This window comes from Tachyglossus aculeatus, chromosome X2 (assembly GCF_015852505.1).
Source record: "Tachyglossus aculeatus isolate mTacAcu1 chromosome X2, mTacAcu1.pri, whole genome shotgun sequence".
NCBI lineage: Eukaryota > Metazoa > Chordata > Mammalia > Monotremata > Tachyglossidae > Tachyglossus > Tachyglossus aculeatus.
In genome coordinates this window covers 30953821-30971467 of record NC_052100.1, presented here as the reverse complement: position 1 = coordinate 30971467, position 17647 = coordinate 30953821, and the positions used below count along the sequence as shown (strand labels likewise).

Sequence of the window (17647 nt, the reverse complement as noted above, 5' to 3'; positions counted from 1 at the left end):
AGTCTTTTTTTTTTTTCCTTAAGATCAAAACCTTGGCGAAAGTTTTACTCTTCTACCTGCCCTTGGACTGTAGCTCCTGGGCTCCTAACGTAGGAGTGAGTTGGAAAGGAGGCTGTCAGAGTGAGGACCTGGATCTATCCCTAGTACTGCCCAAAGGATCCGGGCTGACTTCTCTTCCTCCTCTTTTTCCCTCGGCCCAGTCCAGACCTTGGGAGATACCAGGAGACTCCTGCCCCCAGCTCGATGCAGGGAGTCGGTTCCCAGAACAGGGCCAGCCCAGGGAATCCCAGCACCCACACAGGGCTGGGGGATGAGGCAAGATTAGCAGTCCAAGGTGAATTCTTGCAAAACTAAGCCTGACTCTCCTACCAGAGGACACTGCTGGAAAATAATAGTAATTAATAATAATTCTGTTAAGCGCTTACTATGTGCCAGGCACTGTACTAAGTGCTGGGGTGGATACAAAAAAATCAGGTTGGACACAGTCCCTGTCCCAGATGGGGCTCACAGTCTCAATCCCCATTTTACAGATGAGATAACTGAGGCCCAGAAAAGTTAAGTGACTCGCCCAAGGTCACACAGCAGACAACTGGCGGAGCCAGACTTAGAATCTATGAACTCCTGACAAAGAAAAAGTCCTGCAGCCTCTCTGGTGGAGCTAACAAGGGAACGGGTTTGAATGAGTGGGGAGGGAGGTGGTAGAGGCCTGCCCCAGCCCTACCAAGCGGGGCTAAGCCCCATTGAAGTTTAGGAGAACACAGAAAAAAGTCAGGAGGCGTGGGGCTTGTCTCACTCCATCCCTGACAGTGCTGGGTCATAACCAGATTGGAAGATCCCTCAGAGAGGACCTGGAGCCCATCCTAGGCCCATCCCAGGCCACACAAGGTACCAAGAGAGCCAGTGGGGTTCTGGCCATATTGACCATGAGAGGCAAAACTGGCCCACACAGAGCCTCCTGTTCACCTTCCCATCCCAGGCCTGGGCAGTGGGTGCAGAGAGGGAGGGAGAAAGGGAAAGAGAGGGAATGAGATCATTGGAATGGTGAGCAGGGCAAGGGAAGGAGGCCTAGCTGACCACTGCCTGCCCACCCGTCCGCTCCCCTCACCACTGATGCTGACACACTTGGCTGCCGAGAGAGAAGGCAACAGCTGAAGCAGTAAGCCAGGAGCAGCTTCCCCAGAGGAGAATGGTTTGGGCTAAGGGGGCCGCTTTGCCGGCCATGTCCCGGGAGAGAGTGCTATGTCCTCAAGGCTCCTCTGGTGTTTGCTGGACAGTCATGCTCGGGCCAAGCAGGCACCTCACAAACTCAGTTCCAGAGTTGGCTGCAGTGACTACATAGAACCACCTAAAATTAAACTTTTATCATCCCCTAAAACGGGGAGCATTCTGCTCCCTTCTACCATGACAGAGAAAAAGAAGGGTCACTTTAGTAGCCATCAGCCTCAGAGTTTTCAAACGGGGGTGATGGTGTGGGGGGGCTTCAGGGGAGCCACGGACACCGGGGTGGGCGGGCTCTGACAACCTCAGAAGGACGGTTTGTGGTAGCAGCGGCAAGACTGCACAATCTCTTCCTCTCACATCCTCTTTTCCCAGCCCAGGTGCTGGTTCTGATCCCCAGGCAGCCCCCAAAGCTAACTGAGCCCCCAGTGGGGCCAGCTGCTGATCCCCCCCCTGCCAATCATTATGACCATTCACCCCTCATTCCATTTTTGCCTTTCTGGGCTAGCCAGAAATGAGGCTATTCTCGCTGTCCTCTTCTACCTCACACAATGGGGACAACAAAAGAATTTCAGTCAACAGTCAGTCACTGAATGGTGCTGAGCATCTACGGCATGCAGAGCACTGTACTAAATCCAGGAGAGGTTAGTACACCGAATCCCTGCCCTCTGAGGCTGTAGTGGATTTTTGGCTCACCTGGCGGGGTTATAGATTTCCAAAGCAGCACTGGGGCTAATTGTCGGGGGGACCATGGTATTCCAGGATAAAGGCAGCCCAGTCTGATCCAAAGACTCCTGCCAGGTACTATGGATCCCAGCCACCCAATGAATGAGAAGGTGAAGAACTGACTTTTTTCCCCCCTATAACTATGAAAGGACAAGCTCACTGGCAATAATAATTATGGTATTTGTTGAGTGCTTACTATGTGCCAGGCACTGGACTAAGCGCTAGGCTGGATACAAGCAAATCAGGTTGGACACAGTCCCTGTCCCGCATGGAGCTGACAGTCTTAATCCCCATTTTACAGATGAGGTGAGGCCCCAAGAAGTAAAGTGACTTGCCCAAGGTAACACAGCAGACAGGTGGTGGAGCCGGGATTAAAACCCACAACCTCTGACTCCCGGGCCCACGATCTATTTACGATGCCATGCTGCTCTGCCTCGTGTGGAGTTTACGGAGCTTCCTGGAAATAAGGGGTTGACAGTCCTAATCTCCTCTTACAGCTCACACTGGCACACTGGTGTTTGTTTATTTTTATTATTGTTTATGTTAGGGTTGGTTGTGGTTTTGACGCTTGTCTGTATTTGCTTTTTTTTCCCCACTTGTACACACTTTCATTCTTTTACCTTTTTATATTTAGTCTTTTATATCTGCTTGTCTTCCCCTCAGAGTGTAAACTGAAGGGACGAGCCCACATTTTCTGTCTCTATTGACCTTGGGCAAGTCACTTAACTTCTCTGAACCTCAGTTACCTCTTCTGTAAAATGGGGATTAAGACTGTGAGCCCCACGTGGGACAACCTGATCACCTTGCATCCCCCCCAGCGCTTAGAACAGTGCTTTGCACATAGTAAGCGCTTAACAAATGCCATCATTATTATTATTATTATTTCCCAAGAGCTTAGTACTGTGCCTGAACTCAGTAGATGCTCAAAAATGATGCCGCTGATGATGCTGATGACATCCAACGCTGAACAGGAAGTTAAAAGCAAAGGGCTGCTCCTCCTGCAGCTGGTCCCTGGCTTCAAGCCAGTCCCGTTCACTGGAACTGGCTTGTGTGTTGCCAACTTGTACCTCCCAAGCGCTTAGTACAGTGCTCTGCACACAGTAAGCGCTCAATAAATACAATTGAATGAATGAATGAACCCAGGAGGTGGATACCCAATCTGGGAAGACCCCTCTAGGTCCCCTCCAGAAGGTCCAGCCTGACACCTTGAGAACCCCTTGAGAGCCTGGTCCTCCCCTTGGGCCCTTGGGAGGAAGAGCTCTAGGGCTCAATGCTTGGTGTTACAATAAAATAAGTGAATCTCTGAGAGTCTCTGCCTGTTGTAGTTTATTTGATGGTTTTTCTTGCTCTTTCTCTGTCTACCACTTCTCTGAGTGAGGTCTAATTACAAGGAGGCATAAAGGAGTGATCCTGGCCCTGCCAAGCGGATAAGTGAATCTGCGGTGCCCCACAGATAGGCACTCCGGGTCCCGGTTACATATTTGCACCCAAAAACTGAACTCAGCCTGGTCCATACAGCAAAGATGGATCCTAATGTCACGACCAGATATTTCTAAAAAACTGGGCCCATCCAAATCTCCAAACATACCTAAGGTCACCTCTCAGGAGTGGCATAGTGCTTTGACACTATTTATTTTACTTGTACATATCTATTCTATTTGTTTTATTTTGTTATTATGTTTGGTTTTGTTCTCTGTCTCCCCCTTCTAGAGTGTGAGCCCACTGTTGGGTAGGGACTGTCTCTATATGTTGCCAACTTGTACTTCCCAAGTGCTTAGTACAGTGCTCTGCACGCAATAAGCGCTAAATAAATATGATTGATTGATTTGGCCCATTCTAAGTGCTTAATAACACTATTATCATTTCTGAGTATGTCTTTTTCCGGTTCCAGGCCCCGCTGTTTTGCTACCACAGCAATCAAGAAATGTACATTTCAGAATCAGGAACATTTTGGGGTGGGACCCTGGCAAACCTCTGCCCTTTTAAGTTTGGTCAAACCTCTCGGTTACATTTCACGGCCCAAATCCTGCCTGCCTGTCCACTGGAGGTCACGGACGTGACGATGGATTTCAAATGTATTTCTTGAACCTGCCCTGTCTACAACACTTCACCCACTCCCTGGTATCAATCAATTTCTAGACTGTGAGCCCGTTGTTGGGTAGGGACCATCTCTATATGTTGCCACTAGTAAAATAATAATAATAATAACAATAATAATAATAATGGCATTTATTAAGCACTTACTATGTGCAAAGCACTGTTCTAAGTGCTGGGGAGGTTACAAGGTGATCAGGTTGTCCCACAGGGGGGGCTCACAGGCTTAATCCATTTTCCAGATGAGGTAACTGAGGCCCAGAGAATAAAAATAATGTTGGTATTTGTTAAGCACTTACTATGTGCAAAGCACTGTTCTAAGCGCTAGGGAGGTTACAAGGTGATCAGGTTGTCCCGGGGGGGCGGGGGGGCCTCACAGTCTTAATCCATTTTCCAGATGAGGTAACTGAGGCCCAGAGAATAATAATAATGATGTTGGTATTTGTTAAGCACTTACTATGTGCAAAGCACTGTTCTAAGTGCTGGGGAGGTTACAAGGTGATCAGGTTGTCCCACAGTGGGTGGGTGGGGGGGGGGGGGGGGTGCTCACAGTCTTAATCCATTTTCCAGATGAGGTAACTGAAGCCCAGAGAAGTGAAGTGACTTGCTCAAAGTCACCCAGCTGACAAGTGGCGGTGGGGCCGGAATTTGAACCCATGACCCCTGAGTCCAAAGCCCGTGCTCTTTTTTAGACTGTGAGCCCACTGCTGGGTAGGGGCTGTCCCTATATGTTGCCAACTTGTACTTCCCAAGTGCTTAGTACAGTGCTCTGCACACAGTAAGCGCTCAATAAATACGATTGAATGATTTCCCCCATCTTACCTCCTTCCCTTCCCCACAGCACCTGTATATATGTATATGTTTGTACATATTTATTACTCTATTTATTGATTGATTTATTTGCTTGTACATATCTATTCTATTTATTTTATTTTGTTAGTATGTTTGGTTTTGTTCTCTGTCTCCCCCTTTTAGACTGTGAGCCCACTGTTGGGTAGGGACTGTCTCTATATGTTGCCAACTTGTACTTCCCAAGCGCTTAGTACAGTGCTGTGCACACAGTAAGTGCTCAATATGATTGATTGATTTCCACTGCTTCTCACGCTTGTACTTCCCAAGCGCTTGGTCCAGTGCTCTGCACACAGTAAACGCTCAATAAATACGATTGATTGATTGATTGATTTCCACTGCTTCTCACGCTTGTACTTCCCAAGCGCTTGGTCCAGTGCTCTGCACACAGTAAGCGCTCAATAAATACGATTGATTGAATGATTGATTGATTTCCACTGCTCCTCATGCTTGTACTTCCCAAGCGCTTGGTCCAGTGCCCGGCACACAGTAAGCGCTCCCTAAATACGACTGAATGAATCAACGAGCCCACTGTTGGGTGGGGACCGTCTCTATATGGTGCCAACTTGTACTTCCCAAGCGCTTAGTACAGTGCTCTGCACACAGTAAGCGCTCAATAAATACGATTGATTGATTGACTGATTTCCACTGCTTCTCATGCTCATACTTCCCAAGCGCTTGGTCCAGTGTTCTGCACACAGTAAGCGCTCCCTAAATACGACTGAATGAATCAACGAGCCCACTGTTGGGTGGGGACCGTCTCTATTTGGTGCCAACTTGTAATAATAATAATAATGCTGGTATTTATTATTATTATTATTATTACAAGTTGGCACCAAATAGAGACGGTCTCATCATCATCATCATCATCAATCATATTTATTGAGCGCTTACTGTGTGCAGGCGCTTGGGAAGTACAGGTTGGCAACATATAGAGACAGTCCCTACCCAACAGTGGGCTCACAGTCTAAAAGGGGGAGACAGAGAACAAAACCACACACGCTAACAAAATAAAATAAATAGAATAGATATGTACAAGTAAAATAAATAGAGTAGTAAATATGTACAAACATATATACAGGTGCTGTGGGGAAGGGAAGGAGATAAGATGGGGGGGTGGAGAGGGGGAAGAGGGGGAGAGGAAAGAAGGGGCTGCGTGTGGGAAGGCCTCCTGGAGGAGGTGAGCTCTCAGTAGGGCCTTGAGGGGAGGAAGAGAGCGAGCTTGGCGGGTGGGCACCCAACAGTGGGCTCGTTGATTCATTCAATCGTATCTATGGAGCGCTGCTTCTTCCCAAGCGCTTAGTACAGTGCTCTGCACACAGTAAGCGCTCAATAAATACGACTGAATGAATCAATCTATCGATCATTCCGCAAAGGAGAACGAAGGGGCGGCTCCCAGCGCTGGGCGTGAGGAAGGGAGGAGAAGGAAGAAAAGGGAGGGAGGAGGAAGGAAAAGGGAGGGAGGAGGAAGGAAAAGGGAGGGAGGAGGAAGGAAAAGGGAGGGAGGAGGAAGGAAAAGGGAGGGAGGAGGAAGAAAAGGGAGGGAGGAGGAAGAAAAGGGAGGGAGGAGGAAGGAAAAGGGAGGGAGGAGGAAGGAAAAGGGAGGGAGGAGAAGGAAAAGGGAGGGAGGAGGAAGGAAAAGGGAGGGAGGAGGAAGGAAAAGGGAGGGAGGAGGAAGGAAAAGGGAGGGAGGAGGAAGGAAAAGGGAGGGAGGAGGAAGGAAAGGGAGGAAGGAGGAAGAAAAGGGAGGGAGGAGGAAGAAAAGGGAGGGAGGAGGAAGAAAAGTTATTATTATTATTACAGTGCCCTGCACACGGTAAGCGCTCAATAAATACGATTGTATGTATACACATGCACCTGTATATATGTTTGTACATATTTATTACTCTATTTATTTATTTATTTTACTTGTACCTATCTATTCTATTCATTTTATTTTGTTAGTCTGTTTGGTTTTGTTCTCCGTCTCCCCCTTCTAGACCGCGAGCCCGCTGGACCGCCTCTATCCGCTGCCAGCTTGTCCTTCCCAAGCGCTTAGCCCAGCGCTCTGCACACAGTGAGCGCTCAATAAAGACGATTGTATGTATACATATACACCTGTATATACGTTTGTACATATTTATTACTCTATTTATTTATTTATTTTACTTGTGCCTATCTATTCTATTTATTTTATTTTGTTAGTCTGGTTTTGTTCTCCGTCTCCCCCTTCTAGACCGCGAGCCCGCTGTTGGGTAGGGACTGTCTCTATAGGTTGCCAGTTTGTACTTCCCAAGCGCTTAGTCCAGTGCTCTGCACATAGTAAGCGCTCAATAAATACGATTGATTGATTGATTGATCGATTGATCGGAAGGGGAGGAAGGAGGACGAGGCGCGCGGCCCCGCCTCGGCCGCCGGCGCCTCAGGACTGAGGCAAAAGTAGGGCCAGCCCGCGCGGGCCGGCGCGCGGCGGAGGGGCCCGTGACGGCGGCGGCGGGGGAGAGAAGGCCCGACGCGGTATCCTTCCGCCCCTCAGCCCAGCCCGTCGGCCTCGCGCGCGCTCGCTCGCTCCCTCCGCGGCCTACTTCCCGCCTCAGCCGGCCTTACCGCCGTCGCTGCCGCCGTCCCTCGGCTTCGGGGGCCGGCCCCGCGGCATGGCTTCCAGGCGGGGGGAGGCTCGGGCGCGGCGGGCAAGGGGCCGTGCCGGCCCTCCACACACACACGCACACACACACGGACATAGACACCACACTCACACAGGCGCGCGCGCGCGCAGGGAGGAGCAGCCCCCCTCCCCGCCGGGCCCCGTCCATCCGGGTCCCCGGACGGGCTGAGGGGAGACGGGGCCGCCCTGAACGACCCCGGAATCTGGGCTGGGGTCGGGTGGGGCGGGGGGGAGAAGAAGGAGCAACAACAACTAGAGGGAGGGGGCCATGAACGAACTTTGGGGGGAGGGCGGTTTAAGCGCGGGGCGCATGCTCCGGGGGAGAGCGGTTGGGCGGACGAGGGGAGCCCGGGCGCTCTGCGCATGCTCGGGGATGCAGCGGCGGCTTCGCGCAGGCGCAGAGCGCTCCTCAGGCGTGAGGCGATCGTACTTATTGAGCGCAGCGCACTGTACTGAGCGCTTCGAAGCTACAGTTCGGCAATAAAGGGACTTTCCCTGCCCACACCGGGTTTACGTTCATTCATTCAATCGTATTGAGCGCTTGGGAAGTCCAAGTTGGCAACATAGAGAGACGGTCCCTACCCAACAGTGCGCTCGCGGTCTTGAAGGTGGACAGAGAACAAAACCACACATATTAACAAAATAAAATAAATAGAATAGCAATCAATCAATCAATCAATTGTATTTATTGATCAATTACTGTGTACAGAGCACTGGACTAAGCGCTTGGGAAGTCCAAGTTGGCAACATATAGAGACCGTCCCTACCCAACAGTACACTCGCGGTCTAGAAGGGAGAGACAGAGAACAAAACCAAACATATTAACAAAATAAATAGAATATCAATCAATCAATCAATCAATTGTATTTATTGAGCGCTTACTGCGTGCAGAGCACTGGACTAAGCGCTTGGGAAGTACAAGGTGGCAACATAGTCCCTACCCAACAGCGGGCTCACAGTCTAGAAGGGGGAGACGGAGAACAAAACCAAACATATTAACAAAATAAAATAAATAGAATATCAGTCAATCAATCAATCAATCAATTGTATTTATTGAGCACTTACTGCGTGCAGAGCACTGGACTAAGCGCTTGGGAAGTCCAAGTTGGCAACATAGACGGTCCCTACCCAACAGTGCGCTCACGGTCTAGAAGGGGGAGACAGAGAACAAAACCAAACATATTAACATCATAAAATAAATAGAATATCAATCAATCAATCGTATTTATTGAGCGCTTACTGTGTGCAGAGCACTGGACTACGCGCTTGGGAAGTACAAGTTGGCAGCATAGAGAGACAGTCCCTACCCAACAGTGGGCTCACAGTCTAGAAGGGGGAGACAGAGAACAAAACCAAACATACTAACAAAATAAAATAAATAGAATATCAATCAATCAATCGTATTTATTGAGTAAGCGCTTAGTACAGTGCAAGCGCTTAGTACAGTGCTCTGCACACAGTAAGCACTCAAGAAATACGATTGATGATTGAGCGCTTACTGTGTGCAGAGCACTATACTAAGCCCTTGGGAGTACAAGTTGGCAACATATAGAGACAGTCCCTACCCAACAGTGGGCTCACAGTCTAGAAGGGGGAGACAGAGAACAAAACCAAACATATTAACAAAATAAAATAAATAGAATAGATATGTACAAGTAAAATAAATAGAGTAATAAATAGGTACAAACATATATACATATATACAGGTGCTGTGGGGAAGGGAAGGAGGTAAGACGGGGGGATGGAGAGGGGGACACGTACTTATTAAGTGCTTATTGGGTGCAGAGCACTGTACTAAGCCTTGGAAGCTACAATTCGGCACTAAAGAGAGACATTCCCTGCCCACACCGGGTTTACATTCATTCATTCAATCGTATTGAGCGCTTACTTTATGCAGAGCACTGGACTAAGCGCTTGGGAAGTACAAGTTGGCAACATATAGAGACGGTCCCTACCCAACAGTGGGCTCACAGTCTAGAAGGGGGAGACGGAGAACAAAACCAAACATATTAACAAAATAAAATAAATAGAATATCAATCAATCAATCAATTGTATTTATTGAGCACTTACTGCGTGCAGAGCACTGGACTAAGCGCTTGGGAAGTCCAAGTTGGCAACATAGAGAGACGGTCCCTACCCAACGGTGCGCTCACAGTCTAGATGGGGGAGACAGAGAACAAAACCAAACATATTAACAAAATAAAATAAATAGAATATCAATCAATCAATCAATCAATTGTATTTATTGAGCACTTACTGCGTGCAGAGCACTGGACTAAGCACTTGGGAAGTACAAGGTGGCAACATAGAGAGACGGTCCCTACCCAACAGTGCGCTCATGGTCTAGAAGGGGGAGACAGAGAACAAAACCAAACATATTAACAAAATAAAATAAATAGAATAGATATGTACAAGTAAAATAAACAAATAGAGTAATAAATATGTACATACATATATACAGGTGCTGTGGGGAAGGGAAGGAGGTAAGACGGGGGGATGGAGAGGGGGACACGCACTTATTAAGCACTTACTGGGTGCAGCGCACTGTACTAGGCGCTTGCAAGCCACAATTCGGCAATAAAGAGAGACATTCCCTGCTCACACCGGGCTTACATTCATTCATTCAATCATATTTATTGAGCGCTTACTGTATGCAGAGCACTGTACTAAGCGCTTGGGAAGTACAAGTTGGCAACATATAGAGACAGTCCCTACCCAACAGCGGGCTTACAGTCTAGAAGGGGGAGACAGAGAACAAAACAAAACATATTAACAAAATAAATAGAATAAATATGTACAAGTAAAATAAATAAATAAATAGAATAATAAATATGTACAAACATATACATAGTCGAGGGGGACAGGCTTCAAAACAAATAAACATGCATCAATATCGATAAATAAAATATATGCACATCAAAACAAACATCAATATAAACAAATGTAATTATAGATATATACATAAGTGCTATGGGGCATGGGGGGGGTGGGGCAAAGGGTGCCCACAAGGGGCATGGGAACCTCAGGCCCTACAGTGGGTCCATTAGGCAGGAGGAGGAAGGGGCACAGCCATGAGAATAATAATCAAAATAATTATAGTATTTATTAAGCGCTTACTTTGTGCCAAGCATTGTTCAAAGCGCTGAGGTAGGTACAAAGTAATCGGGTTGTCCCACGTGGGACTCACAGTCTTAATCCCCATTTTACAGTGGCACGGGGAAGTTAAATGACTTGCCCAAAGTCACACAGCTGACAAATGGCAGAGCCAGGATTAGAACCCACGACCTCCGATTTCCAAACCCGTGCTCTTTCCACTAAGCCACCCTGCTTCTCAAGTTAAGTGACTTGCCCAAGGTCACATCATCATCAATCGTATTTATTGAGCGCTTACTGTGTGCAGAGCACTGTACTAAGCGCTTGGGAAGTACAAGTTGGCAACATATAGAGACAGTCCCTACCCAACAGTGGGCTCACAGTCTAAAAGTGGGCTCACAGTCTAAAAGTCACATGGTAGAAAAGTGGTGAAGCAGGGATTAAAACCCACATCCTCTGACTCTCCGAGCCTCAATTACCTCATCTGTAAAATGGGGATGAAGAAGATAAAGATAAACGATGAGGATGATGATAATGATGGAATCTCCCTTCAGGAATGATGGATGAGCCTTGGTTCTGAGACCCCCAAACGGTACATTGACCTTTCCCAACCGTCTGTCTTGGCAGTCAGAGGGGTGAATGGATACTGGATGTAAGAATAATAATGATAATAGTATTTGTTAAGCACTTACTGAGTACCAACCACTGGGCCAGATACATGATAATCAGGTTGGACATGGTTCCTGTCTCACATGGGGTTCACAGTCTAAAAAGGAAGGAAGATGGGTATTCTGATTTTTGAATGAGTTGGTCAGTCAGGCAATTGTATTCACTGAGCACTTACTATGTGCAGAGCACTGTAGTAAGTGCTTGGGAGAGTACACTGTAACAATATTTGATAAAATTAATCAGCTAAGTGACTAGTTTGTGAACCTTACGGGGCACAGGGACTGATTTTTTTATGGTATTTGTAAAGCCTTTACGATGTGCCAGGCACTGTATTAAGCGCTGGAGTACATACAAGCTAATCAGGTTGGATACAGTTCAAGTCCCATGTGGGGCTCAAAGTCCCAAGTTTACAGATGAGGTAAACAGCAGAGAGAAGTTCAGTGACTTGCCCAAAGTCACATAACAGACAAGTGGTGGGGTGGGATTAGAACCCAGGTCCTTCTAATCCAGGCTAGTTTGATCTGATTATACTGTATACCCAGGACTTGGTAAACTCAAGTGCTTAATAAACACCATAATCGTATTGAGCACTTACTGTGTCCAGGTGCTTGGGAGAGTACAGTACAGCAGAGTTGGTAGACACATTCCCTGTCCCCGGGAGCTTCCAGTCTAGAGGAGGAGACAGATTTTTTAAAATAAATTACAGATATGTACAAACATATGTGCTGTGGGGCTTAGGGTGGGATGAACATCAAGTGTTTAAAAGGCACAGATCCAAATGCACTTGTATAAAGGAGAGCAGGTAGGGGAAATGTGCGCTCTTGGAGTATATGCGATTTTAATAACTTAATATTACCGCTAGACACCAACAGAATAACCCCTCAGAAAATAAAGGTCAGGCAGCATTAGCTGTATAGCACACTATCACAAGAGGAAGTCCCGGCCTTGCTTTATTCCTAACTGTGCTGAAATGGAGAGACAAATATAAGATCTCCAAACTACTGCGAGCTCCTTGCAGTCACAGGACGAAAGGCAATTTGAGCAGGGTGGAAGATGTAGCAGAGTAGCTTGGTTTGTGGGCTCCTGCCAACCCTAGCAGATGTTCGTTTAGCAGGAGATAATTATACTTCGAAACAGAAGTGAAAACCAAACCGAAAGAGAATCCCCGCAAAAAGCATCCTTAAAAGACCTTTGGAGCAAAGAGGTGGCCATCACTCTCCATCGTAGGAAACAGTTTGGAAAAGCCCCTTCTTCTCCATTCTTCGGGTCTTTCTTTCCCATCCTCTTCATCTGCTCCCAAGTTCCTTCCCATTTTCCTGTCCCCCGCTAAACCTTGCCCTGTCCGGAACCGGCAGGCAGCACTGGCCCCGGGAGCGGGAACCACAGTTTCTTCTTTCGAAACGTGGGATGCTTTAAACGAAGTCGGGGAACAGAATCGGGAAAAAAAGGTCTTTATGAGAAGGTAACGTGACATAAATCTTTTGTACTCTCCCAATTGCTCTGCAGATGGTAAGCGCTCAATAAATACCACTGATTCATTGGTGAGAAGCAAGACTGGTTGCACTGTACTTGCCCAAGTGCTTAATACAGTGTTTTACACATGGTAAAAGCTCAATAAATGCCACTGACTGATTGGTGAGAACCAAGGCTGGTTTTCTAAAGCGGTCAGGGCCGGGGGTTGAGTCCCCCCGCCCAACTCTAGCTGACCTTTAGAATCAGGGTTTGAGTGGCAGACACCAGGTCCTCAGATTAATGGCTCAGGAGAACCTCCCACGTGTGCATGCTAGTGTTCACATGTACACACACACACATACAAACACACTTGCACACACCACTGGAGTTGTTTTGCAGGCAGCAGTTAAGATCCAGCTGTTCCTGTTTGGGTTGGTCTTTGCCGACCTTTGCACTTGTTGTTTCTTGAGTTCATTCGTTCAGTCATATTTACTGAGCGCTTGCTGTGTGCAAAGCACTGGACTGTTTGGGAGAGTACAATACAACAACAAACAGACACATTCCCTCCCCACAATAAGCTCACAATCGAAAGAGGATCACAATCTTTAGAGAAGCAGCGTGGTTTGGTGGAAAGAGCCCGGGTTTGGGAGCCAGAAGTCGTGGGTTCTAATCCCTGCTCTGCCACTTGTCAGCTGTGTGACTTTGGGCAAGTCACTTAACTTCTCTGTGCCTCAGTTATCTCATCTGCAAAATGGGGATTAAGACTGTGAGCCCCACATGGGACAACCTGAATACCTGGTATCTTCCCCAGCGGTTAGAACAGTGCTTGGCACATAGTAAGCGCTAACAAATACCGTTATCATTCATTCATTCACTCAATCGTATTTATTGAGCACTTACTGTGTGCAGAGCACCGTACTAAGCACTTGGGAAGTACAAGTTGGCAACATATAGAGACGGTCCCTACCCAACAACGGGCTCACAGTCTAGAAGGGGGAGACAGACAACAAAACAAAACATGTGGTCAGGTGTCAAGTCATCAGAATAAATAGAAGTAAAGCTAGATGTACATCATTGACAAAATAAATGGAATAGTAAATATGTACAAGTAAAACAAATAGAGTAATAAATCCGTACAAACATATATACAGGTGCTGTGGGGAGGGGAAGGAGGTAGGATGGGGGTGGGGGGAAAGGAAAAAGGGGACTCAGTCTGGGAAGGCCTCCTGGAGGAGGTGAGCTCTCATTATTATTGTAGGGGGAGACAGACATTAACATATGTAAATAAACAAATAAATAAACAAGCAAATAAATAAATAAATAATTGGTTTCATTTTGTTTCTTTTGGTTTGTTTTGGTTGTGTCCGCCCTCAAAGTAAAAGCCCTTGGTGGGCAGACACTGTTTTCATTCCCAGTTTTTTAGATGTATTGTCACCCATCTAATGACGTTCTAAGCACAAAGCAGGCACTCATCCAATGTAAACAGTGATGAATAAACAAATCCACCCGTGACTCATCACAGTGTAGACTCCCAACTGTGTCAAGATGGCTCCAGTGGGTCTCCTGGAATGTATCCAAGAATGAATCTTCATGTCCTAATTCTGGCTCCCTGTTTCAGTCTCTCCCTCCGATCCCTCAGTGCTGTGTGTGAGTCTCCCCCAACTGGGGCTTTCCAACAAGCTTGCTCTTCAGTCAATCAATCAATCAGTGGTATTTATTGAGCACTTATTGGGTGCAGAGCACGGTATTAAGTGCTTGGGAGCGTAGGACAGTGCTTTGCACACAATAAGCGCCCAATAAATACGACTGAGTGAAGTACAATTTAATAGAATTGTATGACACGATCCCTACCCACAAGGAGCTTAGAGTTTAGTTCTTCAAAACCTGCCTGTCCTGCTTGTTCTTCCCCATGCCCCCGTCCAGCCCCAGACCCTTTCCATCCTGCAATCAAAGGGACAAGTGGGTCTCACGAACAAGGGGGAGAATGAGAATCTGAGTGACTTGGCCCTGAAAGAGACCAAGTTTTACTTGAGGTAACAAGAGGCTTAGATACCTCAGTTTGGGAGTACCGAGATTCTAGTCCCAGTTCCCCTGCTGATCTGCAGGAGGGCCTTGGGCAAGTCACTTAACTTCTGTACAATGCAGATAATAATCCCTGCCCCATGAATGTTAGAAGGGTAAAATTTGGTCATGGATATGAAAGCCCTTGAGGAAACAAAAGACCTGGTATTTTTACTGGCTCCTGCCCTGTTTTTTGTGTTGGAGGCAGTCCACGAAGCCAGGACCCAAATGAGAGGGCTCTCCAGGCCCTAACCACACGATGCAAGGGATAAATAGAAATAAAGGCCTATTTGTTCCCAATGCAAATGTTTCATTTTTATCACTGTGGGTCTATTCCACCTCAATAAAACAAAAACCTGATAGAAATCTCCAAGCAAACACCGCCACTGATTTCTCCCTATTTACCTGTCAGTCTACGCAGGGTCGTTTTAAAATTTTGGAAAGATTTTTGTCACAATAGTTTCAGGGGTTTGGGTTTCACACTCAGATTTCTGCAGACAAAAACGAGGAGTTGTGCTCCCTGGCCTTAGAGGCAGGGTGTGTGCATTTCTCTCTCTGTTTCACACACACATGATCTGATAATCAGTTATTCCCGGGCACCTCACACTCCCTGTTGCCTGGGCACTGTGGAATAAGTGCAAGCTGCGGAGGCCCGCAGGGGTAGAAGTAATTGCAAGGGGAACACCTGATGGAACAGAACTTTCCAAACTTATTTCACCTCCTGTCACTCTCTCCCCCTAAGGCCTCCCGTGTACTAAGCCCCATTGGGTTTCTCCTCCTCCATCACAAACAGAACCAATTCCCCAGAGCTTCGCCCAGGCAGCAATCCTTAGCCTCCCGCCATCGTGCATTACTGAATTGTGACTTCATAATTAATTATAGTGTTGTTTAAGCACTGCACAAAGTACTGGGATGAAAGCAGGATAATCAGATCAGATACCATCTCCATTCCACACAGGACTCAGACTAAGAGTGAGAAAGAGCAAGGAGTAAGCTCTTCCCCCCTGTATAGATGAGGAAACTGAGGCCCTGGGAAGTTAAGTGATTTGCCCAAATTCACAAAGGCAGACCACAGCTGGGACTGGAACCTGGCTCTTCTGACCCCCTGTCCCTAACTCTCTCCACCAGGTCAAGCTGTCCCCGACATTGTCAGTGAATAAAAGAAAACAATAATAATAATTGTGGTATTTGTTAAGTGCTAGGCACTGTACTATAAGCACTGGGGTGGATACAAACAATTCGGATTGGACACTGTCCGTGTCCCACGTGGGGCTCACGGTCTCAATCCCCATTTTACAGATGACATAGCTGAGGGACAGAGATGTGAAGTGACTTGCCCAAGTCACACAGCAGACAAATGGCAGAGCCAGTATAAAAACCCAGGTCCTTCTGACTCCCAGCCTGAAGGCGCTGAATTCCAGGTCACCGACTATCTCCGGTGGGAGAAGGGGCAGTCGGATCGGAGCCTGGAAAGTGACTTCGAAGGACTTGTCGGGAGCACAGGAGTTAACCTCATTTGGCAGCCATCACTGCCGCCTTTCTTTCCTATAATGATAATAATAATAATGGCATTTATTAAGCACTGACTATGTGCAAAGCACTGTTCTAAGCGCTGGGGAGGTTACAAGTTGATCAGGTTGTCCCACGTGGGGCTCAAAGTCTTAATCCCCATTTTACAGATGAGGTAACTGAGGCACAGAGAAGTTAAGTGGCTTGCCCAAAGTCACACAGCTGACAAGTGGCGGAGCCGGGATTTGAACCCATGACCTCTGACTCCAAAGCCCGTGCTCTTTCCACCGAGCTACACTGCTTCCCTATCCAGCAGGACTGCAGCTGTACCAACCCCTGCTCTCTGGAGCCCTATTCCCATTTGCGCCTCTCGTGCAGGACAAAAACAGTGACATTTGAAACATGCTGCTGATCGTTCCGCATGTTTTAAAATGTTCAGACTCCGCCCTACCCTGCTTCTGCCTGAAATTAATTGTGAAAAGGAGAAGTGTCAATATTGTTATTAGCAGCAGCAGCATTTACTAAGCACCGACTGTGTCAAGAGTGTTGTACTGAGTGCCTACTCTGTGCAGAGCACTGTGCTACCTTGTTCAGAGAGCTGTATTGAACACCTATTGAGTGCAGAGCACTGAAGTGGGCACCTGCCTTGTGCAAAACTCTATACTGAGCACCTCCTGTGTGCAGAGCCCTATGCTGAGCACCTAGTGAGGGCACTGTACTAAGTGCTGGAGTAGATAAAGCTAATCAGGGTGGACCCAGTCCATGTCCCACGTGACCTAGTGATAGAGCATGGCCTGGGAGTATATATGTTTGTACATATTTATGTACATATTTATGTTTGTACATATTTATTACTCTATTTATTTTACTTGTACATATCTATTCTATTTATTTTATTTTGTTAGTATGTTTGGTTTTGTTCTCTGTCTCCCCCTTTTAGACTGTGAGCCCACTGTTGGGTAGGGACTGTCTCTATATGTTGCCAATTTGTACTTCCCAAGTGCTTAGTACAGTGCTCTGCACTCAGTAAGCGCTCAATAAATACGATTGATGATGATGATGATGATGATGATAAGGACCTGGTTTCTAATCCCGGCTCCACCATTTGTGTGCTGTGTGAACTTGGGCAGATCCATTCAATTCTCTGTGCCTGTTACCTCATCTGTTAAAATGGGGTATAAGACTGTTTGCCCTATGTGGGACAGGGACTGTCCCCCACTGGATTATCTTGTATCTACCCCAGTTCTTAGTACAGTGCTTAGTACAGTGCCTGGCACATAGTAAGTGCATAACAAATGCCATAGTTATGATTATTATTACACGGGTCTCAC

At 47.1% G+C, this 17647-nt stretch overlaps 1 protein-coding gene across 1 annotated transcript in view; it reads right to left on the bottom strand.

Moving 5' to 3' along the window:
• ZNF236 (zinc finger protein 236) overlaps window positions 1-7542 on the bottom strand; it is a 51774-nt gene extending 44232 nt beyond the window's left edge. Inside the window, exon 1 of the mRNA XM_038771187.1 lies at window positions 7474-7542. Within this exon, the coding sequence (XP_038627115.1) occupies window positions 7474-7522 (49 nt within the window). The 5' untranslated portion in view covers window positions 7523-7542. The remainder of the gene's footprint in view (window positions 1-7473) is intronic.
• Between the last annotated feature and the right edge of the window lie 10105 nt (window positions 7543-17647).